General features: G+C 26.6%; 1 protein-coding gene across 1 annotated transcript; it reads left to right on the top strand.

Moving 5' to 3' along the window:
* Positions 1 to 1,580: 1,580 nt before the first annotated feature.
* LOC145186254 (uncharacterized) lies at positions 1,581 to 27,676 on the top strand. The gene is made up of 35 exons (XM_090070031.1): positions 1,581 to 1,747; positions 2,835 to 3,054; positions 3,267 to 3,795; positions 4,875 to 4,980; positions 7,410 to 7,547; positions 7,801 to 7,967; positions 8,061 to 8,147; positions 8,963 to 9,095; positions 9,614 to 9,762; positions 10,179 to 10,263; positions 11,413 to 11,488; positions 12,625 to 13,006; positions 13,306 to 13,456; positions 13,543 to 13,649; positions 13,729 to 13,905; positions 14,001 to 15,102; positions 15,186 to 15,611; positions 16,609 to 17,138; positions 17,341 to 17,443; positions 19,568 to 19,678; positions 19,811 to 19,977; positions 21,377 to 21,463; positions 21,700 to 21,832; positions 22,080 to 22,231; positions 22,344 to 22,422; positions 22,829 to 22,904; positions 23,187 to 23,245; positions 23,553 to 23,758; positions 23,954 to 24,101; positions 24,305 to 24,408; positions 24,537 to 24,707; positions 25,263 to 25,374; positions 25,548 to 25,666; positions 25,812 to 25,992; positions 26,079 to 27,676. The coding sequence occupies exons 2-35, from the start codon at positions 3,035 to 3,037 to the stop codon at positions 27,431 to 27,433; spliced, it is 7,728 nt and encodes a 2,575-aa protein (XP_089926157.1). The 5' UTR covers positions 1,581 to 1,747; positions 2,835 to 3,034; the 3' UTR covers positions 27,434 to 27,676.
* The last annotated feature ends 44 nt before the right edge of the window (positions 27,677 to 27,720 follow it).

Genomic DNA, 27,720 nt, shown 5'->3' with positions numbered 1-27,720 from the left:
AATAGTCTTTCGGCGTCGATCAGCCTATTATTATAGACAGGTGCTTAAAAAAGTATGCGTGCATTTTTAAATTTATCTAATTAAATGATTTAAAGAAATATCTCCAAACGTGAACTTAGTAAATTATTTATTGTGCTTTACGAAATTACTTGTATACTAAAAAGTAAATAAAACTTCAGTGAATGACTTTAAAACCAGCAATTAGTTAATTTCAGAGGTGGGTTTCGTTTGATCAATGGTCATTCTTGTCAGGGTTGAAAGAATTGAATCAAAATTAAATGCCAAGATCTTGTACTATTATACATAGCAACTTTCTGAACCTCATTTGACATTGTCTCAAAAGACCATAAACACAGGCCGTGAAATATTTAAAGCTTACGGAATTGGTTGGTGGACGTAATTTTTATTTAGAGGTTGATTGACAATCAGTTCTTATTATTTTTAAAACTTTTTTTTAATATTTAACTATTCTTTAGTTTTTCTGTATTTGGTAAGTAAATGTCCGAAAAATGAAAACTAATCACATATACATATATATTTACATATCTACATATACATTTCCTTCATTAATGTTATTCAGGATTCTGCTTAATTAAAACTTTGTAAAACGAGAAAGAAAACGTTATTGTTAAACACGGACTTAAAACTCAATCAAATCAAATTCTTCCCTTAAAATACAATACAAGTGATCCAATTTCTACTTTATATATATATATATATATATATATATATATATATATATATATATATATATATATATATATATATATATATATATATATATATATATATATATAGCTATTTCAAGTTGTATTATTTTCAAATACAATATCTCCTGTTCGTATAAGAGTGCTCAATATTTTGTATAAATAGAGCAATATATATATATATATATATATATATATATATATATATATATATATATATATATATATATATATATATATATATATATATATATATATATATAAAACAAAGAAACAACAACTATGTATGGTACTTAAAGTTTCATGCCTAGCGGCAATCATCAGCCATGAAATACAAATCAAAAATCTATAAAAACCAATTTGTAACGGTTTTTATAGATTTTTGATTTGTATTTCATGGCTGATGATTGCCGCTAGGCATGAAACTTTAAGTACCATACCTAGTTGTTGTTTTTTCGTTTTATATATATATATATATATATATATATATATATATATATATATATATATATATATATATATATATATATATATATATATATATATATATATATGCAATGATTATATTTGTTCTCATACTTTCCCGCTCTAAATGTATTTGTATTCCCTGGATTAAATATTCATAATTCTATTATTCTATCTTTAGCATGAAGCCAGCAGAAAAAATACGACAAAAATTAAGAGTGAACAAATTTGCAACTTTAAAGTTTTTAATAACAGATTGTAAGACGTCAAACAATAATGATCTGTGATACGATGTTATGGGAGTTTAAGAACTCGTTCAATAAAACGTATTTTGTAATAAAATGTTTTTCGAAAATTGAGTCAATAAAATATGTTTTGTAGATTACATTTTTGTTTGAAAATAAAAATTGTTTTTAGATTTATAACAGTAGTGAAGTTACAAAAAATTTTTATAGATTAAAAAACGCTTCAAAATATGTGAACAGACAGTTTAAAGAAAAAAAAAAACATTTTAGCGTTAACAATGATTGTAAGAAAAACCAAGAAAACCCACCGAGTTGCACATGTGAAAGCCGGTATTTACTTTTTATTTTTAGTTAAATTTTTATTTGTTTACAGTTTCATGAATTGAAAACGATAAAAAAAAAAAACTTAAACGACATTCTTAAACGATAAAAAAAAACTTAACCGATATACTTACACGATATACTTAAACTTTAAGAACGTTAAAAAAAAACCTCGTTTTCCCTGCAAAATACAAAGATCTTTTTTAAAAAAAAGAATTTAAAGCTTTTTTATATTTGTTTTGTTTTTCTTATACTTCTAATGGTTTGAACTGTTAAGTAAAATGTTTATCGGCTATATAAATCAGTTACGAAGAATACGAAACAAAGCGTAACAATTTTCTATAATAAAATATTTCACGTGCTAATGTCGGTAGGAGTTAACGAAATGTAAAAAATCACATTTTATTAACTCGTACCGACATTCATTTTTTCACTCTTGATATATAACCACCACTTAATCAGACTTTTTTTCCTTTTGACTACCAACAGAAAGTTTCTTTAAATAATAGAAGAAGAAACCAAAAAAAAAGGTTCGTCGCATTTAATAAATTTGAGCACATATCTCGACAATAGTGACTTTGGTGGATATACATCCAGTCGTTAGTTACATATCTTAAAAATATGTATGTATGTATGTATGTATGTATGTATGTATGTATGTATGTATGTATGTATGTATGTATGTATGTATGTATGTATGTATGTATGTATGTATGTATGTATGTATGTATGTATGTATGTATGTATGTATGTATGTATGTATGTATGTATGTATGTATGTATGTATGTATGTATGTATGTATGTATGTATGTATGTATAAACATGCATATATATGTATGGATATATAATTTTACATAATATATAGCATCATACATTAGCCATACCTAGCAACATTTTTTTACACGATACAGTAAAAAAAAAACCTCAGTGAGTTGTCATATAATATTAAAATATTCAAATGTCGAAAGTCATAAATCTTGTATGCAATCATCCTCCATCAAGTTTTCGTTCTGTGAATGTCATAGTAACAAAGCATGCTTCGTTTGATAAATCAGTCCTTATCAATTTTCTTATAACTTATTGATTTTGATTTAGATCAGAATCAAGTGAATTGAATTGGTTTGTATCTACGTCGTCCAATTTGTGAGTGTTTCCATAGGGACGAAACATGCCGGAAGAATAATTTTCGCCAATGAAAGATTTAGACATGAACGATTTAATGAATTGACAACTTTCTGACTTGCAAAAAAAAAAAAAAGAAAAGCCAAAAAAGTCACTGAAAGTAATTTTAAGCGATGGATGTTGAAAAGTTCAAGTAAAATATATATATTTTTTAAAAATATTTTCAACTTTTTGTGTAAATACATAAAAAGCATAATTTAATTAACTGTTAGTGAAAAACTCTGTACAAATTTAACGAATCAAATGTAGACAAATATGATAACTGATCATACAATTTCTTTAAGCCTTTCTTCGATAAAAGTTTTCTTAATTTTCATAATCAATAAAAGTCTTTCGTTTTTGTAGGAAAAATAAAGCCAGCGTCTTAACAAGAGAAGCGCTATTCTTTAAAGATGGTGACCCTAATTTTACAGGTGTTGCTATCCCCGTGAACGAACGACGCTATCAAAGTATTGAAAAACTTTTAGAGGAGCTTAATGAAAAGGTTCATTTACCAAATGGTGTTCGAAATATCATGACGCCCAACGGAAACCACCATGTAAGGTGGCTGCATGAAATTGGCGATGGCAAACAATATGTGTGCACATCAACTACAAAAATTAAAAAAATAGATTACGCCAGCATCCAAAAAAAACCTAGGTTTAAAATACCTCGGCCTCCTTCTTCGAGGGTTTATGAGCCTTTTAAAAAAAAGAATTTGTTTTCAGAGAGACGACAACTTAAAAGTTTAACTATTATATCGAAGGAAGACATTAATAACACCACGAATGTCATGCTGACGAACCGAGTTAAAAACATTGATACACTCATAGATGAAGTAAGTGAAAAGCTGGGTGGAAGAGTCAAGGCTTTAACAACGATTGAGGGAGAACCAGTGAGTGCTTTTTTTAGATTTTTTGTTTTGTTTACCACAAAGAAAATCTTTTAACATTTAAAGATTTAACGATGAATTCATATTTTACTTCATAATTGACATAAATTATGTCTTGTTACAAAAAAAAAGTTTAAAATTTGGAACTTAAAAAAAAGTCCTCACGAATGTTTAGAACATTTAAAAAAAGACATAAAGTTTATCATAATTAGCAGTAAAAAAATAATTATTGAAACAGCTACATTCAAATATGTTGCTGTTTCAATAACTGTCAATGACTTATTTAAGATGTTGATAAGACAAAAAAAAAAAATTTGTAGATGATAAAAAGTTTCAGGCATAAAACTACAAATAATGTAATTTCGGACTTAAATAAACGGTCTATTTGAATTCAACCTGTTTGTTGTTTTTTTTTTGTATTACTAGAATTTTAAATTATTTTCAATAAATATTCCTAAGTAATACTATCTCGTAAAAAAAATAAAAGTAATTTTTTATTCGTTTAAAAAATGTCACCGCCTAACTTTAGGCTGGTACGGACAATGATATGTATTTACTAGATATCTAACCCACGCTTCCGCAGTGAAGCAAAGTTTTTGCTAGCCTGAAATTTTTGCCAGCCTGAAATGATGCAATTATAATTAAAAGCAAATAAAAAGGCTACCGGCATTAAAAGCTTTAAAATTTGCTTCACTTTTTCTTACAGAAATTTTGTGAAGTTAGAGACGTCTAGTTAAATATATTTCATTGATACGGACAAAAATTTATTTTACGGACTCAGTAGTACCATACGGACCAAGGATACTACATAAAAATGTTCTTAAGTAACCACGTGTTGATTGCGCGATATAAACAATACAATCTGCAGTAAATATACACAATATTTAATGCAGATTATATATACTGCAGATTATATATATGCTATATATACTGCGGATTATATACTCTCTCTCTCTCTCTCTCTCTCTCTCTCTCTTTCTCTCTCTCTCTCTCTCTCTCTCTCTCTCTTTCTCTCTCTCTCTCTCTCTCTCTCTCTCTCTCTCTCTCTATATATATATATATATATATACAATTTATTTTAGATTTTGCTGTTATCAGATTTGTTTAAAAATGGTGATTGCTTTTTTGCTGAAATGGGTGATGTTTGTCAAGATAAACCAAGTAGTGTACCCGTTTCATTATATAAAAGTAATGTTAAACATTTTATTGCTTCAAAATATTTTATGCTATTTATAATTAATTTTATATCGCATGTATACCACATAAAAAAAAAAAAAGTTATATTCTAACAATATTGTTGTGTTACACATAACTTCATTTTTGGGGTTCAGGTAGCAAAACAAGTAAATAGGGATCCTAATTTTTTTTTTCGTTTAGGTGAATAATAACTAAAAAAATATTTCATAGTGTTACTCTATTTTATATTGTGAAAGTTCATCACAAAAAGCAATTAAAAATATTCGTCTAAATTTTTATCAGAAAAATAACTTTTAAAGATTTTAGAAACTTTAAAGTTTTTTATTTGATTGTCAAGAAGGTTAAATTAAATACTGGACATCCTGCAAAATTTGTATGCAAATAATCTTTAATGAAATTTGATTAGAAATTGATTGGTGGAAAATATAGATAGTTTGATACATAAAGTTAAATTGCTGACTAAGTTCCTAAATACAAAAAAGTTAAATCATAATTAATTATGAAAAAATAACCAATTGATAATAGTTTTATTTTTTTATTTGTTTAAATTTTGATGAGCTCCATCTTCTCAGGGGGCTATACAGGGCTAAACAATTGTCAGCCTTTGTAAAGATATACAAAGCTAGCTTTGTATTGATAATGATATTGCACACCTAAAACTTACAGATAAAATTCTAGAATTTTTAAAGTTTCCTATTAAGTATAGTTGGTTATTTTTAATGATAAAAGTATTGACAAAGCTTGAGGTCGCACTGTTCTCATAATCAAAAACTGTTTTGAATAAAATCTTATAATAAGTTATGAAGTGTTATAAAATTTTACAGTAATTTATACGAAGATTTAATTATTAATAAGTGTTATTAATTATATTTTATTATTTAGATTATTATTGAATTTTTAGAATTTTTATTTATAATATTTTATTGATAAGAATTTTGTTCAATATTAAAAAGTGTGCAAAGTATTCATCAAAAAAAGCAAATTTTTGGGATTTTTTATAAAAATGTATAAAAAATGTTTTTTCTAAATTATTTTACTACCATTATAAAGATTAAAGCGTGTACAAGAAACAAATGTGAAAGTAGAAAAACAACTAAAAAAAAGTACTCTTCAATTTTTATTTCGAACAAAGAAATAATTTTAATACAATAATATAAGAAGATCAAACATTAAAAAAAAAAAAATTATTCCTGAGGGAATCTAATAAGATTTCGAGCTTTTGCTTTAGTGTTAGCCATAAGCTTGCGCACAGAATAAGAATCAAAACGATTTGATGCTTTTTAAATGATATTTTAATATCTTTTATGTTTCTGCAAAGCTTTTTTGTTTTTTTTTCATTTTTCTTTTAATAATAGCCCAGTACTTTTCAATAACTCTCAATTCTGGGCAGTTTGGAGGATTTTCTGTTCCAGGCACAAATTTCACAATATTCTTTTTATACCATTCCATAGCTAGTTTACAATAATGAACTAAAGCAAAATCAGGCCAGAACATAGGTCTGTCATTGTGTGATTTAAGGAGAGTTAAAAGGCGTTTTTTTAAACATTCTTAAACATATATTTGACCAGAAAGTGTGGACTGAGAAATATAAGGTGCTGATTTTTTGCCACAAATGCAAATAGCTTGCCAAATCAAAGCTTTTTTAGCAAACTTGTCATGTTTAGTGTATTTAAATTTCTTATCTGCTTTTCCTCTATATTTGGCAATATAATAAACAGCACCAGGAATTTGTTGATGATTGTACTTGATATAAATTTCATCCTCTTCAATAATACAGAAATTTTTAGAAATAAAATTGTCATTCAACTTTCTGCCGCAGGTTCTTGCACTTTTTTGTTGAGTTTCAGAACGGTTAGGCACTTTTTGTGCTTTGAAAGAATGAAAACCATGTTTGTTTCTAACTTTTGCAACAAAACTATGAGAAAATCCATATATTTTTGCGTGTTCCCTTAGTGAAAGGCTTGGGTTATTCTTAAAACTGTTAATCAGTTTTCTAACTAGTTTTATATCTTTAAAACCTTCCTTTCTTCCACCACCAGATTTGCGTTTGATTGATTTTGTTTGAGAAAAGCGTTGAATAACATGACTAACTCTGTATGGATGTATTTGCAACGATTTTGCTATCGAATCGTAGCTACTATTAGGATTTTGTAAATATTTTTGCATAATTTTTTCTCTTACGTCTTCTTCTTTTGTCATTTTTAAAACTAGTTTCAAGTTAAATCCAAAAACTAAAATATTTTTTTGAAACCACAACACATTGTAAACAAAATACAAAACAATTAAAAAGATTTTAATACAACCGCTGAAAAAAAATGGCGTGCTTGTTCTTTCACATTTATTTCGTGTACACGCTTTATCTTCAGATCTTAATACAAAAAATTGTTTCAATATTACAATTCAGTTTTTGTATTTTTCAGATCATAGTTCAAAGTTAGCTGGAAGCAGTCCAAATCCAGTGACTTCTTCATCTGCAAAGCTGCACAAACAGTTTGTAAAAGAGAAGTCCAAATTTCAAACCAAAAAAGAATCTCCCAAAGTTAATCCTAGAAGGAAAGGTAGTTTCTCTAATTTTATGTCAGTTTATTCCAAATAAACTAATTTTTTTAGTATGTAAGTGTATTAGCAGTGCAATTACATTAAATTCACAGTCATATTTGTTTATTACTTATAGTAATATATTAACTTAAGCAAAAAAAGAAATCGAAAAAAAAAAGTTTTTTAAAAGTATAAATTTTTATTTGACTGTAATTTTATTGATAAAACATTTTTTTGTAAAATCATCATCTATTGTATTATAAATTTTTGTAGACACATCATGGCTACTAACAATAAAAACAAGCAATGTTGAAAATGCTACAAGTGATAATTTTGCTTACATTGCATTATATGGTAAATATGGGAAAACTAGTGAATACCCTTTGGGTGTGCCAGAGCATTTAAAAGGATATTATCGTGACTCAATAAGTGAAGTTGAGGTTGGTACAATTGGTGATTCAAGTTCTAAAACACTTTTCTGATTTCATTTTTTTTTTTTTTTTTTACTTAAAAGTTTCTTTTCTTTTTTGAAGATAAAAACAGCTGATATCGGTGATCTTTACAAGATTCGGATTGGACATGATGATAATGGTGTAGCTATAGGATGGCATGTTGATACAGTGCGTTTTTTCACATTAAATTTTAATGTATTTTTTAAATTTAGCAAACTAAATCAGCTTGGATTTTTTGATTTTAAAAACCAATCTTTGTCATGGTTTTCTATTAAGTAAGAATGATTGATCATTTTTAAGATTTAATGATGCAGTTGATTGGACTTTTATTCCTTATATTGCTTATGGTCTAATGTAGTGGATAAATTTCTAATTCTAGGAGATTTAGATTTAAATCCACCCTCTTTGGAGTTTTTAGAAAAGTAAACTTAGCATAGTTATAATTATAATAAATTATATTATAATATATATTATAATAAACTTATTATAATGTATATTATAATAAATTTATTATAATATATTATAATAAATTAAATTATAAAATCCACCCTCTTTGGAGTCTTTAGAAAAGTAAACTTAACATAGTTATAATGATAGCGTTAAATTTATTCACATTGACACTCAATGCTTCAATACTAAATATACATAACTTATACTCTAAACAAAAGTCACAATGTCAATCCTGTTTTGCATTAAAGTTGTCACCATTTTTTTAAAGAACTACTTGTTTGATATTAGTTACCCACAAACCAATCATCTTACTCGATTTCAGCCCATCATATTAATGTAAGAAAAAAAGATAAAAAGTTTATTATAAAAAAATCAATCTAAGTGGGCTCTTTGTTTCAAGCTGCTGTAGTTTTTATTATTTTTCTTCTCAAAAAAAGTTCAAATAAAAATATCTGTTTGAAGTAGTTATGGTAACAATTATTAAGTGAGTTATAGATTAAAATTTTTCCTTTATTTTTTTAATTTTCTCAAAGATTTTGATAACAAATCTTGACACAATGAAAGAATATTTTTTCATATGCAATCGATGGTTTTCTCGTGAGAAAGATGATGGGGAAATAATGCGAGAAATACCACTATACATAAATGGAAAGCCTATTCTACCGTGTAAGTTTTTATATCAAATGTTATTAATGTAAATTCTGTATTAAAATGAAATTAGAGGAAAAGCCTAGCATTATGTTATTGTATATTATTTTAATTGTCAATATTTTAATTCTTAACAAAATATTTCATGTAAGAAACTAATTTTCCTACAAATTTCTTCAGACAATCTGTCTTTTAAAAAATATAAGGCTTTTTTTACATTGGTAGGATTAACATTTTTACTGTTCTGCTATTATCAAAAGTTATTTTGAATTAAGTTAAAAGTTTACAGAGCTATCAGAGTCTTACAACTAATTTGGGTCTATTTCCAAAAAGAAAAACAACAAAAGTAATGTAGTATGAAATCCTTTCAAGTTTAAAGTGTTTTTGTTTAATTTACTTTTTAATGTGGTAGTTTATTGTCTCTTTTTGTCACCAGAGTTGTTTTACTCATCATGTACATTCTGTGTCTCACCACGTCCTGAATACAAAGTATCAATCCATGCTTTTTATGTCTGTTTTTTTTTTTTTTATTTTAGTGATTGAGTATGAAGTTATTGTGTACACTGGCGCATACAATGATGAAAATACAAACTTTGATATCTTTATTGTAATTGAAGGAGAAAAAGGCGATACTGGAAAAAGATATTTAGAAGTTTCTTTAAATACTGCTTTTCGTAGCAAATCAGTAAGTTCTTTGTGATAAAAATTTAGCAGTATTTAAACTGATTTTTATTATCAATATCTGCAAAGATGTATGATAATGTATATCTTTTGATACATCTTAATGTATAAAAAAAAGTTATATAACCAAAAAAAAAAGCACTTCAAAAATAATGAGAGTAGTATAAAAACACTTGAAATGTAGTATTATAAAAATGCTTGAAGTATTATTGAAGTTTATTTTAAATAGATGGAAAACTATAAAACATTTTTTAAATATATTTCAAAAATAATCATGATCAGTAAGATGTGTCTAGAAAGATTTTTCTAGAATGTAACATTTGTAAATTTTATTTTTTAATATCCATAAATTTTAAACAATTTGATATTTTTAAAAAATGTTACCTACTCAAATGTTTGTTTGGAATAATTGTATTTTAGATTGATACATTTTCTTTGGAAGCTGTTTACCTCGGTCAAATCAAAGATGTGGTTATTACTGCTGAATCTTTATCGCAAGAAGAAGGTATCTTGCATAAGCATGAACTATTATTTTTCAATTGTCTATGATTTTTTATAAATTAAGTAGCTTTTTTTTATAAACATCTGTTAAAAAAGCTCATTGGAGAAAAACATATTCCACATGTATTTTTTGATTTGCTACTATCATTAACTGTAACAAAGTTAGTTACAATTAGTTACAACTAGTACAATTAGTACAATTAGTAGCAAACTTAATATTCAAAAAAAAAAAAAAAACAACTTATCATTTAACTTAAGGAATTTTTATTTTCTGCTGGCTATTGTTTTTATAGTTACATGCCCCAAGTTACATGCCCCAAGTTACATGCCTAAGATGCTATGCCCAAGAGTTTCAACTACTCAAGAATTTCAACTATTGATTTACATTTTTTTCCGCACTTTTGCGACCTAAAATAAAGTGTCAAAAAAAATGAGGAAATTTACGAAAGTAAATAAGCAAAAATTAATTTGTTAGAAAAATACAAATAATGAATGTAACATATTGAGAGCAAATGTGATGAGGATTCATCTTTTTTAGAATATAAATGATTCTAAATTTCTGTTGTTAGTTTGATAACAATAACATTATTTAAAACTTTTAAGGTTTGTTCAGTTGCTGCTCCATATATAATTTTATTTATTATAATTTATGATAATTTGAGTTATTAAAGACTTCATAATTGCACTTAGTCTACTAAATTTAAATAAAATAGGTTTTATTAAAATTCACTTTGAAAATCTGTTCAAAAAGAAATAAAATTACTAAATTTATTAGTAAACTAAAATCTTAATAATTTTTATTTTGTTTTTTCAGGCTACAAAATAAGAAAATTAAAAAAATCTAGGAAGTAGGGAACTGTTTGTTTTCACAGTTCAATATTCATAAAACACTTGAACACTTTTTGGTTGAACACTTTTTTTCTTATAGTCTTTTTAGATTAAAGTTGTTTAAGTTAAATGTAATTACAAGCATAGCAAGCTTTTCAAAATATTTTTTGAAATGATTTTTAAAATGCTTGTTAAAATATGACTACGGTTCCTAATCACTTGTCAGTCATTAATAAGTTTTTTTCTTTGTTGATTTGATATTTTGTTAAAAAAAATTTTTGATTTCATAAAAAAGAAATTGTTAAAACTAATGTTTTATTTGCAGATGTTACTTGGTTTGCAGAAAAAATATTAGTTCGAGATACTGCATCTGACATTGAGTATAACTTCCCTTTAACAAGGTAATTTGGTTTTTTAATTTTTTGTTTGGTTTTTTAATTTTTAATTTAAGCTTATTAAGTATTAGATTCAGTTGATTAAAGTTTTGATTCAAAAAAAATTAAGCCAATCAAGTTTCTGTCATTTCTATTCTTATTAATTCAATGTATTAAATCAATGTCATTTCTATTCTTATTAAATCAATGTATTAAATCAAAATAGTCAACTATTTGTTTTCCTACTAGTTTATTCTTTATTTAAGGACCAGAGATTAGCCTTTATTTACCTTTTCAGATCATCAACTGTTTTAAAAGACAATCACTAAATCAAAATCTCTTAGCAACTTGTAGCTGCTGCTTTTATTTTTACATGAACCATACATGAAAAACATTAAATGAGACATAACTACAGATTGACACCAAATAAAATATGAATAAAAATGCATAAAAACTGAAGGGAATTTTTTTTCATCAAAAATTTCCTCTTCGTGTCTTTGAAAAAATTTTTCTCACTATATGAAGAATAATTACTATTACATTTCTTTATTTTATTATTTTTTTTTTTACATGAATTTTTAAATACTATTATAATGGATAATTTTTTTTTTTTATCTGTCAACAAATTTTGCAGCACTTCATCTACCAATCAAATTTTGAAATCATGAGCTAAATAGATAACCATTCAGTTTTATTAAAAATTCATTCTGTACAGTTTCCTTATGCTAAATAAAATTAAAGGTGTATTGATTCCAAATGACAGACTTTTTGACTGAAGCTATTTAACAACTCTTTATAAACTATTTACAACAATAATACTGGTGTTTAAGCATTTCTATTCATAATAAGTTGTATTTTCTGTTATGTTTTGTATTTTCTGCCATTAAGTTAAAAAATTTTTTTGTGTGAAATTTTTTTTTATTTGTAGAATACGAATTTTGAATTTTTAAACTTATTGTTGTATTATTACTTATTTACTTTTTTTTACATTATATAATTTGTTTAATACTCATTGTTTTATTTTATATTTTGTTGTACTGATTTATCATGTGTAAAGTTTTAGATAAATCTTTGGTGGTAATTTTAACTTTACTAAGCATTAACTGTGACAATAATCACAATCATTAAGTATGAAAGTTATTTTTATTTTTTTAAATTTCCAGTGATGAAAAGACAAAGACTCCTGACATATTTGTTAACAATAATAGTAATAACAGTCCACCTCTTACTCCATGCAATGAAAAATCAATAAGTGCTGACATGTCTAACAGTAGCAGTATTAGTAGTACTTTGGCTTCTTCTGACTTAAAAATCTCACCTTCAAGTGTAAAAAAGGATACTTCTGTAAACAAAAGTCCCCTCCTTACTTCTTCAAAATCCAATGGACATCCAATAATAGAGGCTGGTGATGGAATTTATACTTCTGATTCAAGTAACGATATACAAAGCATTTCTGATTTATATTCCAAAACAAGTGATCCTTCAGAAAAAAGTTGGAATTCAACCAAGAGTGAAGTAATGGAAAGTGAAAAGATAAATGGAAAAGTAAGGTTACCTTTAAGTAAGGTTAAAAGTAAGGTTAAAAGTAAGATTAAGTAAGGTTAAAAGTTAAGGTTAAAAGTAAGGTTAAGTAAGGTTAAAAGTTAAGGTTACCATTTTATTGAAAACTGTCAAAAGTAACATAAAAGTTATAAGGTTTTGTTTTTGAAACTTCAAAAAAAAAAAAGTTAATTTTTATTGCATTATAATAATTGATGATATTTCTTTGTTGCTTATTCTGCATATGCATTAACTTTTTTTTGTTTATAAAAGTATTATAAAAAAAAAACACATTCATGTTTTAGGAGCTAGATGATGTCTCTGATGAATTTACAGAAGAAAATAACATGCACGAAGGAATCCAGGTCATAGCTTATTCTAAAGTTACTGGTGAAGCCCTTTGCTTCAATTCAAGGTCAAAAGTAGTGCATGCTTGTGGTCAAGAAAAACCTTGTTGTAAGAAGTTTGTTAATGAGATTACACATTGTCTGGCATCATTGTTTTAAATGTAAATGGTGATTAAATCAACTGTCTTATTTTAGGTGTTTGGACTGTCTTGGATGGTAATATTGAAGAAAGTGTTCTTTTATACTCATTTCAAGGGAATGGATACCTAGCCATTAACCAAAGTGGGGTTACTCTCACAAAGGTACGAGTTTCAAAGCTATAAGGATTATTCTTTACAAAGAACTATTTGAATAAAAATAATATATATAATTTAAATTCAGGGAAGCCCAGGGATTTTAAACGAATTCTACGTAATTATAAGTGAGAGTTCAGAAACAAAGGAAATATCACTAGAAAGTGTTGTCCACCCTGGTATCTTTCTCTGTTCTGATGATCATGGGTACGTTTTTGGAACTGAAGGACAAAATGAATCAACTAAATTCTTACTTACTCATAAGGTTACCATTTTTTTGAGCCATTATTATCATTTTAAATATTAAGTTTAATTATTTTTCCTAACTTTAGAAGGTTATTATCTTGTTTCAACATTTAGGCACATTATGTTCCTGACTTTATTATCGAAGATTCAGGGTGCCCCCATTTTGTTGCTCCACCTTTTTGGCAAGCTGAGTTTGTTAGGACAAATGAAATATCTAAAAATCAAAATGCAGATGTAGAAGCAGAAATCATTACAGAAGAGAGAGAAAAAAAGAATGAAGAAAAAGAAGATCAGGTTAATGATAGATTTATTGATGGTGAAAAGACACTTCCAAGCAAAAAGAAAACTAAAAAAAAGTATAAATTCAAAAAGAGAAAAAAGCCAGCAAAAAGTAACGAAGAGAGTGAAGTTTTATTTAAAAATTGGCTGATCTCTTTTACTTATGAAGTTGAAGATACTGATGCAGATAACTATAACAATCACTCAGATGGTTTGTCAGGGAATGAGTCTGATGTTATTGAAATGAGGTTGAATCCAGAAGATTCTTCTCCTTCCCTTTCTGATTGCAATGAAAACATAAATGATAAAGATTCCGAACTAAAAAGGGAAATCAGTTTTGATCAGAGTTTATTGGCAAATTCTGAAGAAGAATTATTTATTGTTTTACGATCAGAAAGTGCTTGCAAAACATTAAATGATAACTTTGAGGTTCATCAATCAATCACTGATCCAAATTTAAGTGATATTTCAGGTAAAGACAAAATTGTTAGTAATGGAGCAGTAAACCCACTAGATGAATTATCAAATCAAAACTCTCATTCTTTTGATGAAGAAAATTCCTTTGATGAAGCATCCATTTACAAAAACAGTATTACAGCAGATGATTATGACAGCAATGAATTTGAAGGAGATGATGAGTCAGATGAATATTACGAATGGGAAGATGAAAGAAATAATATGCCACAGCCTCATCATTTTGATAGACCTAATGTTCTACCATCTCGACCTCAGTCCATGAAATTCCATGGCACACTAGATCGTCCTATAATTGAAAGACCACATTCATCACCTAACAAGTATACTCCTTTGCCGCCTATTAAGTCATATGGCTTTTCACCACGTACTTGTTCAGTGATTGAAGCTGAGCACCGCCCATCTTCTTCAGGTCGATCTTTTTCAGTGCCATGTGAAAAACATACCTACAAAGAAATTCCTAGTGAGTTTTAATTAAATTTTTGTAGGATGTTTTTGTATTTTTATTGTTGTTTTTTTTTAATATTTGCTTTTGTTAACTTTTAGAGCTAAATAAACCAGCCTCTTTGATGACAAGTTTTGTCTCCCTAGCTGATGTTGATTCCATTGCTGATGATTGCGAAGTTGATGCATCTGCACTAGCTTTGTCAAGTAGAGCTTCTGAAAGATGTGCCATAGACAATATTAAAACTCCAAAGAATTCAAATTTGTTAAACAAACCACACAGGAAAGTTCAGCAGCCAAATGCCAGTGTTAAAAGTTGGAATTACAATACTGATAACAATATAGAGATTATAGAGAGTTCCAAAAAACTGCATGAAAATGATATAGATTCTATTCTAACTAATCAACCATTGTCATCTTCTATGTTAGTTGAAGAACCTTCACAAACAGATCTCTGTATCACAATGAACATTGCGCCAAGTCCTTCAATTAAAAGTGAAATGGATTATCCATGGGGTCTGTTTGATTAAATGTTATTATTGCCACTTGGTTGTTTAGCTAATAAACAAAGCTCCTTGAAGCTGCTTGACAGTAATAATGTGAGATCTCTACTCCTGAGCTTCCTGATTGGCTAAAACTAGTATTTTTTTCAAAATATTTTCATCTAGATTTTAGGTTTAGGAAAAAAAAATCAATAGAAAGTTTTTACAAAATATTATTCAGCAGTAAAATAATCACTGTTGTGTAATTATATCAATCTTTTTACATATTGTTTTAATTACAAGCATTTTACAAAAATTTACCTTCTAATGACTAAAAGTTGTTTTCCTCTACTTAAAGGAGCCAAATTATAAATAAAATTTGTAAAATTGTAATTTCTTGAGAATTGAAATCGTTCACAAAATTATTTCTGTGAATTTACTTTCATTTCTTTTATTGATATTAACAACAACAACAAAAAAAAACTATCCCCATTTTTATTGCAGAAGATTTAGCCAGTTAGTTTGATATAGTAGTAAAAATAACTTTATGTACATAAAAATGTGGTGTAAAACTATGTATATAAAAATATGATGTAATAATATGTATATACATTTTATATATTTTATAAACAGAAAAAAAGTTGATGAAAAAAGTTCTTTTCTTTTTATAAGTTTTTTTTTAAATTTTGGTTTTAAATAAAAAATTTAGCATAGAAAAAAATTAATTAAACAAATGAAACTTTTTTGTATTTTTGGTGCTTTTTTTTTAGGAAAATATTTTTGTTTCTAGGGAATAATTCTCCATAAAAGTAAAAACATTTTCGTTTCTAACATATTTTTCTTTATAATTGTTATAATTTCTATAATTTATAATCTATAATTTATAATTTCTTTATATTTGTCTTTATAATTACGTAACATGATAATCTTATAAAAGTTTTGTTTCAAGAATGGACTTGAAGACAATTTTTTTTTTTTCAATATTATCTATCGTTTTTATTTTATAGACAAAGAATTTAAAAAAAAAAAAAATTTTGCTTGAGTTGCAATGACCAGTTTAAAGAAGGTATCATTCTTTAAAGATGGTGATGTTAATTTTTCTGGTGTAAACTTGACAATAACAAGGAGAAGATTTCAAACACTTGAGCAACTAGTTACAGAGCTTAACAAGAAAGTGCCTTTAACTAATGGGGTGCGTACAATAACAACTCCTATGGGGTTTCATAAAATAAATGACCTTAATGAACTTGAAAATGGCAAAAACTATGTTTGTTCATCCAATAGACATATTAAAAAACTAGATTATGAACACCTTAGTAAAAAAAGTGAGTTCAAAGTGCCTCGCCGTCCTTTGTCCAAAAGAGGATATCAACCATTTAAGAAAAATGATGGCGACTTATTTAAAAGTCGTCAAAAAATCAAAAAGTTAAACTTAATCTCTAAATTAGACAGCAGTAATATAATAGGTATTGTGCTGACAAATCGAGTCAAATATTTGGAGGAGGTTATAAATGATGCTAGTGAAGTATTTGGATGTCGAGTTTCTTGCCTATTTACATTACAAGGAAGAAAGGTAACTTTATTTAGCACTATAATTCTTTACAGAACTATATTTATTTTATAGCTAAATTATTGTGGTTTTGAAAATCTTTTGAAATGCCACTTATTTTGTTAACAAAATGTCTTATGACATAAAATTTGGATATGCTTTAAACCTCTGTTAAAATTCACAGTTTGGTACTTTTTTTGCTGTGACTAATGCTTAATGTGTTTAGGTCACTTCTGTATCTGATTTATTTACTGGTGGTGAAACATATATTGCAGATATATGCACAAGTAAAAGTTCTTTGCGGAGTCTACCTGTAATGTCTTACAAATGTGAGTTTTATCTGTTTATTGCTAAGTCTATTTTTCACTCTTATTTTTTCTGAACTAAATTTCTTATTTTTATTGTTTGACTACCATATACAATTGTGATGCAATACTAATTGTAATGTAATTATAATATATGATTATAATACAATGTTATACTGAATTTTTCATGTTCTGTTTCAAAATTTAACTGAAAATTTTAATTCAATTTTTCGGAACAACAACCTCAGGAAAACAGAAAGATAAAAAACTAAAATGGATCAAAAAATGAATCAGTTTTTATTAAAAAGTCTTTTTTTAACTTTTAAAAAGGTCTTTTGTAAGTTTTCTCTATGAGTTAAATGTTAAGTTTACTTATGAGGTTTAAGTTTTTTTTTTATGAGATTACTTTTATAGTATATTAGTTTAATATGATTGGTTTAATATGACTGGTTTAATATGATTGGTTAAAAGTATGATTTTCAGTAGGTTGTCTAAAGTATGTTTCCTTAACTTTTTAGGCCAATCTATCCTATCAATCACTTTTATGATAAATTTTTTCTAGTTATGTATATTTCTTTTAATAATATTGCTGCTATATAATAAAAAAAAGTTATCAAATAAAACTAATTCTAGTTCAAGAAAAATCATTTTGTAAACTTAATCTGTTAGGTCTATAATTCAATGAGTTCAAAAACAGTAAGAATTTAGTTTAAAAATGCAAAAGAAAAAACTTATCCATAAATTGTTTACAAAAAAAAATTTTTTAAATGGAAATGAAAACAAATTATATAAAAATGGTAAAGTTACAAAATTACTTCCAAAATTTATTTAACGCGAATAAAGATACACTCTATCTCAGTTCCATAAGTACACAGCTAATTTTGAATTTTTGATATGTTTTGAGATCGATTAAAAATGTCTACTAACACATCTTTAATGATTGTGATAAAAGAAAATTAACTAACCATATGTTTGATAATTCTTTTAATTTTACAAAAAAATCCTGTAATTTAGTTTTTTTGGTTTGTATGGTTGTCAGTTTTGATAAAGTTTTCAGTACATTATGTCAATTTTAGTAAGTGATCTAAAGTAATTATTAAAAATGCTTCATGAAAAGGCTCTAATGAATGTAGAAAAAGGCAAAAGTTTATTCTTTTATGAAGAAAAAATTCTCAAATCAGAATTACTAGAAGACTCAATAGATCAGAGCATCTTTTCAGAAATTTCTTGAAATATTTCTCTGAATATGGCAAAAATATACAGAAACCTAATCAGAAGAAACTCTGTTTGGGAGAGACATCAAAATGGAAGATTGGTATCAAATTAAATTAAATCTTTGTTCCAAGTTAAATCAGAATTAGCATTCAATGTTATTAGAGCAACAATTAAACAGGCTTTTCACGAAAGATAAACTGCATGAAATTAGTGCAAGAAAATATGATTCATAAATTATATATGATTTGGAATCAGGTATTTTTAAAATATAAAGTTTACCAGATTTATTGTCTTGAAAAAAACCTAGGATATGCCTTGTGGAGTGCTTCCTCGAATATCATACAAAAGAAAGTTATAAAATTTAATATTAAAACATTATGTTTGTAGTAAGTTTAATTTAAATGTTCCTGATAGTTTGGGTGGGTATTGGCATGGTTTGAGAAAAGAACCACAATATTTTTCTACCAGAAATTTCAGAGGTTCATTAATAGTCTGGCTTAGCAACTGCCTGAATTTAGTTTCTGTAACTCTTTGCAACTCTCTGCAACTGCCTGAATTTAGTTTTTATATCGTGTAAAATGAAGACGATGACTGTGGAAGTGGAAAATGCACTTATTTGCTAGAATCAACACTGATTTTGTTTAAGAATTAGTAGCACCATAAAAAAGGTTTGTTTTCCATTAAAACAATGCTAGAATGCATGTTAGTACAAAGATCATGACATGGTTTGAAGCTATAAAAATTTCAACCAAAATTTTAGTTGCACCTATAGAATTGAGACAGAATGAATTTAAAGTTCCAAAAAAAAAAAATCCAAAGTTTTTTTAATGCAAACTAAGAATTAGGTATAAAATTATCTCTAACTTTAATTTAAAATTTCTAAATTTGTTCATGATTTAAAATGTAAAAAATTTACACAGGGTACTTTTTTAGCTTCCATTACACCTGAGCTAAAGAGTAGTGGAGCACGATTAAACAATTCTGTGAAATTATCTTCCCCATTAAAAGGTGAAGCAGCAGCCGTCCTGCCTGGAAATGAGAAAGGTAAATTAATTCTTGGAGGGAGGTGAATTTTGGACAAAAGTTCTTTTGGAGGGCTGTGATTTCTTAATGGTAGTCTTGTTTACAAGTTTTCATGCATAAAAAAATGTAACAATGGTGACTGTATTTCTTTAGAAATACTATGGTTAATTACAATAAGAACTAGTGATATTCCTCAAGCTTCTAGTGACCATCTTGTTCATATAACCCTGTATGGTAGCAATGGACACACTGACAAGTATCAACTTGATTTACCTTTGCATATGAAAAATTATTATCAAGACTCAGTCAATGAAGCTGAAGTGAGTATAACATGAAAGATATTTTCTTAATTATTAACTTCTTCTTGACCACTGCTTATTCTGGTTTTTTTTTTTTGTTTTTGTTTATTTTTAATGGCTATCTATTTAAATAAAAGACTGAGTTTTTTATATGGTTAATGAATATTTGATTAAAATTGAATGTTCTTAAAAATCATATAAAAGACATAGCATTACATAAAAGACACAGTCTTTTATGTAACGTTTTAAGTTTACATTCAATGCAACTATAAATAGATTTATGCCTATAAAATTATTAAAAGAAAAGTGTCTTCCTCGTGAAAAGCTTAATTGAAGATTTTTTGGTCAAGAAAGGAAATAAAATCACTCTAATTTTGGAGAGCTGTTTAAAAATGTGTAAGAATGCTTTTTTAATTATGCTTGTCTCAAGTTTTGAAAAATTCAAAAGCAAAAACGTTTTTAAAAGAACATTTACTAAAAAAAATGAGGTACAAATTTTTTTATAAATATTATAAGTATTATAATTTTTTATAAATATTATAAATATTATAATTTTTTATAAATATTATAAATATTATAATTTTTTATAAATATTATAAATATTATAATTTTTTATAAATTAATTTGGAATGTTTTTTCTGAAGATAATTTAATTTTTTATAAATATTATAAATATTTGGACTTAATGTTCTACTTTTCTTGCAACTTAACTTAATTTCTGATGTGGCACAGGACGCCACATAATAAAAACCACATTCAGTAATAAAAATTAAGTTTGAGATTGTTTTTACGCTATTATAAGGGGAAATCGAAACTTTTACTTTACTCGTCAAATTAATCTGAAATGCGCTATAATGTTGTAAGATTGTTTTTTCTGAAGATAATTTAAGCCAGCTTTTTTTGCTGTAATGTTGTCTTAAAGGCATGTTTTTAGAACATTTTCCACACAAGCTCTTGTGGCTCTTTTGTTAGCGAAGGATTTTGCATACATCTTGGGTCTACACATTTGATAACTTTATTGCCTTATTAACATAAGATATAAGTTTTTTTATTTGCATAAAAATACCCCACAAATCTTTTTTACATCCATTTTGTTTAACAGAGAAAAGGAGTTTGAATTATTAATTAGCTCATACAATTGAATCTTCATTCCGATTTTAAAAACAACTTCAAGAAACAAAATTTATGTAAAGAAATTAAGCAATGGAATTAATTGGAATGTATAGTTTACAATTTAGATAAAATAAAGTTGAAAGTTAGATTTAATAGTAGGTAATATGAAAATTAATAGTAAGCATATTTAGTGGGAGGATATTGATTATAAGGAGTCTTGTGAGTAGGTTGCTTGTTAGTAAGAGGTTTGTTTGTATGTCTGATATTTGCAGCATTTTTATACTATGCTTTTCAATACATCTTCTAGATTAAATTAAAAGATGTTGGCAGTTTATACAAATTACGAGTTGGTCACGAAGAAAATGGGACAACTATCGGCTGGCATTTACAATATGTAAGTTAAATTCAATTTAAATACATTGTTTAAATTTTTACTTATTTTCATTGTTAGTAGTTTTATTCTTTATTCTGATGTAGCAAATATCTCTTTTGTATCCTCATTTAAGGTTTACAGTATTGATATTTTTATGAAAATAATTTCACACACAATCCAAAAATAGGTTAAAACCACTACAAATGACTATATTGTTTTTTTTTCAGTTGTTAATAGTAAGTTGTAATTAATTTCAGATACTATTAACTAACCTTGTGACAAACAAAGAGTACTTGTTCAATTGCAATAGATGGTTATCCAGAGAGAAAGATGATGGCGAAGTTGTACGGGAACTTCCTTTGTATAAAAATGGAAAACCGCGCTTTTCTGGTATTCTTCCATTGTAACGTAAAAGCTTAAACTGCTTTCCAAAATAATTTATGGGTTAAAGAATTAAGGAAATGAATTATTATTAAAGAAATAAAATATCAGAAAATATAAGGAAATAAAATACCTATAACAATGTTATCACATTGTAAAAATTCAATTGAATTAAAGTTTTCTATTCTAGAAAATTAGGTGATTAGCTTTTTTATCTTTAGATGTTGTTTGCCCTGAATTCATTCTTTTTATCTAGTACAACAATATATTGTTGAAATACACACGGGTGAAGATGAAAATGGGTGCACTAATAATGATGTTTATATCACAATTGAAGGAGAAAATGGAGATACAGGAAATCGACTTTTAATGATAAAAGATCGAATGCAAGCTTTTCGAAGTGCCAATGTAATTATTTATAATAACGACTAAAATAATAATGATCTTACTAAAATAATAATTGCTTAAAGTTTGTTGTTTCAATTTATCATTTTCATTTGTAAACGTTTTGTTTATTAAGGTCAGTGTATTCCAAATTGAAGCTGTTGATTTGGGTGACATAAAAAGTATTATTCTCTTGCTTGACCATCAAAAAGATGGTATGTCATTTGAGATTTTCAACTTGTATTTTTTTATTCATTCATATCTATTTTAAATGAAACAAGAAATATAAAATTTTTTTAAATGTCTGGTTAGAAAAGAATTAGTTTTACAAAAAAATTAATTTTTTATGTAAAGGAGGATGGGTTTTTTTTCTAAATAAGGAGGTATTTACTCCATATAAGGAGGTATTTACTCCATATAAGGAGGTATTTACTCCATATAAGGAGGTATTTACTCTAAATAACTTAATATGGCTTTAACTAACCATTACATCAAGCTCTTAATAGGTTTTGTAAAAAACTGCTCTTAATTTCATATTACAAATGAATTCTAAATAGAACAACAATAATTTTGAATTATATGAATTTTCTTCTTGTACTGTCTTGTTTTTTTATGTTTTAGAAAAAGATTGGTTTGTTGAAAAGGTTGTTGTAAAGGATCAGACTCGAAATAAAAATTACAACTTTCCTTTAAAAAAGTACTTTTGCATATATTTTGATTTTTATAACTATTTGTAATACTAACTTTTAAAAAGTTTTTAAATGGTAAAAATTTTATGAGTAATAGTAATATAATTTACAATGGGAATTAAACTAAACTAAATGACAATTACACAAGTTATAAATTACTTAAAATATTTATCGCTACATAAAGTGTAATGAAATAATATAAATTATATTTTGACAGTTAAACATCGTTTTTTCACTCCGTATATCATTTAGATTAAATATCAAATATTTATTTGTAATTATTTTGTTAGGAAACTGGTTAAAGAAAAACCTAAAGTTCAAATTAAACCAAATGATGGAGGGAAAGGTGGTAAAATAGATAATGATAATTATATGATAATGTTAAAAAGTTTAAAACTAACAATATGATAAGTTAATATATTTAAAAAAAAGTTTCTCCATAAACTTTAATTCGAAAATTTATTCAACATGATATAAAAAAGTTACTTCAGTTTGTTTTTAGTTATTTTCTACTTTTTTTTAAATTTTTCTAACAGGTTTTTTTAAAATCAATCGTTTTTTTTTTAATTTTTGAAGAATTTTTTGAGTTATGATAACATTTATTTTTAATTATTATGTAATAATTTTTTGTGAAATGTTTTTATTGGAATTCATAGAAATGTCAGAAGAAAGTCCTGAAAAAGAGAACAAGAAGAAGAATGATCCTGATGTAATAGAAGAATCTATTACCATCAATCATAATTTAAAAAAAGCAAAGGAAAAACCAACGAGTGATCTTGGTCAGAAAAAATTACTAAAAAATGAAATTAAAAGAGAAAAACAGATTAAAGAAGTAAAAGAAAATTATGAAAAAAGTTACGAAGTAAATCTCTCTTTATCTTAATCTCTCTTTATCTTACAAGATATTAACTCTCTAAAATATGCTTATCAAATAATACAAGAAAAGTTCAAGTAAACTAAAATATTAAAACTTATTTTAAATTTGATATTACTATTTTGTTTAAATGTTTATAATAATATATTAACCCTGATTGTAAAAAAAAAAACTTGATGTTAGGAGTATGAGGGCGAATCTGAGTACCGTATTTCAAGGCATTTGCAAGGGAAAAGTGAGGTGGTTTTAATATCTAAACTTTCCGGAAAGTCAGTCTGTTACAACAAAAAGAAAGACAAGCTGCATGCTAGCGGAGAAGAAAATGTTTGCTGTATGTAGTGAATGATTCTCAAATACAATTGATGTTTAGGATCAAAAATTGAAATTGAAAAAAATGGAAAAATTGAAAAAAATTGAAAAATTGAAAAATTGAAAAAGAATTGTTTGTTAATATACTTAATAAATATTATATTTGTTAGTTAATTTTGTATTGTTTTAAATTTTTCTTTACATTTTAAAATATTTAATCTTTAGGCTTGTGGATGGTATTAGACGGAAAGGATTCCACTAAGCTTTTATATTCGACCTATTCCGATGGTTACATCTCCATGGACGAATCACAAGTCACATTTAATTTTGTATGCATTATGTTTTTCTGTTTTTGAAAATTTTTCTATTTCATGGTACAATTTGAGGTCGTGTTGGCTTTTTCTTTTGAAATTTATCATTTAGTGAAATGTGAGCAAACTTTTCTGTAAATTTTTAGGGAAACCCTGGGCTTTTGAATGAGTTTATGCTGATAGTATCTGATGATAACACGTGCTTGTTTGAAAGTGTTGTTCACAATGGCAACTATCTCAGTTGCGATCAAAATGGAAAAATTGTGGTCACTACAGATGTTTCTTCAGAGGGTGCAAAGTTCCAATGCTTTATGAAGGTTATATATTTAAAGTATATCTTTTTTCTTTGAAATGTTTTTAAATATACTACAGATGTGCATCATTTTAATAGTATAAACATATTGACAACTTTTATTACTTATCAATACGCACAATAATTGGTGAACAATTTTGTGTTGTATTTAAATTTTGAGTATTATTACAAGTAATATAAAACAACAACAACAACAATAATAATAACATAATTATCATGTTGTTTTTGTTGTTGTTGTTGTTGTTGTTGTTGTTATTGTTGTTGTTGTTGTTATTATTATTATTATTATTATTATTATTATTATTATTATTATTATTATTATTATTATTATTATTATTATTATTATTATTATTATTATTATTATTATTATTATTATTATTGTTATTATTATCGTTATTATTCATTTATTTATTTATGTTGTTGTTGTTGTTGTTGTTGTTGTTGTTGTTGTGGTTATCATTATTATTATTGGTGTTGTTGTTATTATTATAATTGTTATTATCAATATAATTAGTATCAGTAAATATTGTTAAAAAATATATATTTAAAATACTTTTAGAATTTTATTCGTGATAAAACTGAAATTCAACTAATTTCTCATTACGACGGATCAATACTTGCTGATGTCAGCGATAAGCCAAAATTTTTGCTTGAAGGCGAAGAAGAAAAAAGTGAGTTTAGTGACATTTATTTTTTAATTAAAGTTAAAAGTTTAAAATTGCACTCAGAACTTGTAAAAATATAAAAAAGATGTTGTAGCCAGAGCTCATAAAAATATAAAAGATTTTGCAGCCAGAGCTCTTAAAGGAAGAATTTCTTCAACGTAAGTTGGTTTTTTCTTAAGGTACATTTGTTATATCTAAGTTTGATCATGCGAACAGCCCTTCAATTATTGCATTAAAAAATAAAGAATCCGGCAGTTTTATCATAGTCGAAAAAAAATCTTTGAAAGTGAGTTTAAAGGTAGGCATGTTTTTACTTTCTTCGTTGTGTATGTATGTATGTATGTATGTATGTATGTATGTATGTATGTATGTATGTATGTATGTATGTATGTATGTATGTATGTATGTATGTATGTATATCAAAATTTAATTTCATTTCTCAGAGCACTGAAATTTCAAACAAACATTGTTGGTTAAAGTTTCAGAAAACTGGAGATATTTTTCAGTTTGAGTCTTCTAGTGTACCCAAGCAATACTTATCAAAAGATGAGAGGACAGGCCAACTTATTTTAATTTCGAACGCGGAGGACACGACAGCAAAGTTTATCATAAAAGTTCTAAAAGGTTTTTATGATTTTTTTTTTGAAGTTTTTTTTTTATAACTTTACTTAAAAATCTTTTTCTTGAGTTTCTTTTAAAATTTTGTGTAGGCGGAGAAATTAGCGATCGTTATTCCCCAGAGGAATCATGTAAAGTATTAGGAGATGCTAGCAATGAACTCTCAGACTCTCCATCTGACGATGAAGATGACGAGCTGCTTTATCGAGATGAAAATTATTTTTCACCTCTTTCTGAGTCTTCTCAATCCGATTCGTCGGATGATGAAAGCAGCGTTAATCATAACGACGACACCTCAAAAGAACCAATGACTTCCGCTCAAGCGGTTGAAGTTTTGTCTAATAGCGATAATCGCTCGCCATCTCCGATGCTTAACAAAGATGGTAGTGGCAATGAACATCATTCAAAGGTTGAAGAGGAAGAAGAATTTTCTAATGAAGATAAAAAAATCTTAAATGAAGAAGATCCAAATTCTTCTGACGAAGAAAATTCTTCCGATGAAGAAGATCAAAAAACTTCTGACCTAGAAGATAAAACTTCTTTTGACAAAGAACATCAAAAATCTTCTGATGACAAAGATCCAAATTCTTCTGATGAAGAAGATGAAAAATCTTCTGATGACAAAGATCCAAATTCTTCTGATGAAGATGAGAAATCTTCTGATGAGAAAATTCATGGATTTAGTAATCAGGAAAATCCAGTTGAACTCCATGTTGGCGATGAACGAAATCAAAAAGAACACAATGACGCAGAAGATCTAAATGAGGAAAACCAACCAAATGAAGGAAACCAACCAAGCGATGATTCAACGGAAGAAGAGAGTAGTAGCAGTGATGAATTGAACGAAGAAAACCTCGTTAATAATGATAAGGATGAAGAAGAAAAGCACAGCGAAGAGCTGAATGAATTGAATGGTGAATCTAATACCGTGGATGAGTCGACACAGGGAAATGAGGAAATTTTGGATCAAAGCAAAAACAACTTCATAAACGATACAGATGATGACGACTGGAAGCACGAACTTGAAGTTCTCGCGAAGGATATCGTTCTTGTACTGATTAATAACGCCGCTAATGTTATAGAAAGCATTGATGAAAATTCTGATGCGAAAAACATTACCTTCTTTGATTCAAATATCGAAAATGAAATCAGTGAAAATCAATACGAAGAAAGAAAAATCGAAGATTTGGCCAGAGATATCATTTTATTGGTGCTTGATGACGCCGTTCAAACTTTGACAAACATGGACAAGTTCGTAGATGTTAAAAGTGAGGTTTTGGTTAATGAGTCAAATGAAGAAAATGACGATGCAATTAATCAAAACATCTATCAAAATGAAACAATTGAAGATTTAGCCGGAGAAATTGTAGCCCTTATGATTGATAACGCTGTTCTTACTGAAGGGGACACTTCTAAATATACTGATACTAATAGCATACTCAATTAATAAAATAAATAAAGCATCGAGGATTTTTTTAAATAAAAGCGCTTCTTATCAAAAGGCAAACGAAGAACAATCGAGTCAACATCGAGTCCTTAAACAATCAGGAAAATGATGTTAAATTTCATCGTTTTATCAGCATGTAAAATTATTTTATATCACCTTTGTGCATGAACTACTATAAAAATTTATTCTTCGTGGTTACTCTCAAGTAAATTTTTCTATAATTCGCATAAAAGTATTTTAAACTAATTGTCTTTTTTTTTTCTTTTCTTCTCTATATATTTGATATA

Source organism: Hydra viridissima, unplaced genomic scaffold (genome assembly GCF_058129835.1).
Source record: "Hydra viridissima isolate aposymbiotic clone 2 unplaced genomic scaffold, HvirCarnegie_v1 scaffold_13, whole genome shotgun sequence".
Lineage (NCBI taxonomy): Eukaryota > Metazoa > Cnidaria > Hydrozoa > Anthoathecata > Hydridae > Hydra > Hydra viridissima.
Note: the sequence above shows the minus strand (reverse complement) of the source record. Positions and strands in the feature narration are given on the sequence as shown.

What these genes read in the sequence shown, in the direction of transcription:
- LOC145186254 (XM_090070031.1), top strand. Translation starts at nt 3,035, where the DNA reads ATGGATGTTGAAAAGTTCAA. An exon ending in TGGAAAGCCTATTCTACCGT is followed by an intron (nt 9,096 to 9,613) that starts GTAAGTTTTTAT and finishes TTTTTATTTTAG; the next exon opens with TGATTGAGTATGAAGTTATT. An exon ending in GTGAAAAGATAAATGGAAAA is followed by an intron (nt 13,007 to 13,305) that starts GTAAGGTTACCT and finishes TTCATGTTTTAG; the next exon opens with GAGCTAGATGATGTCTCTGA.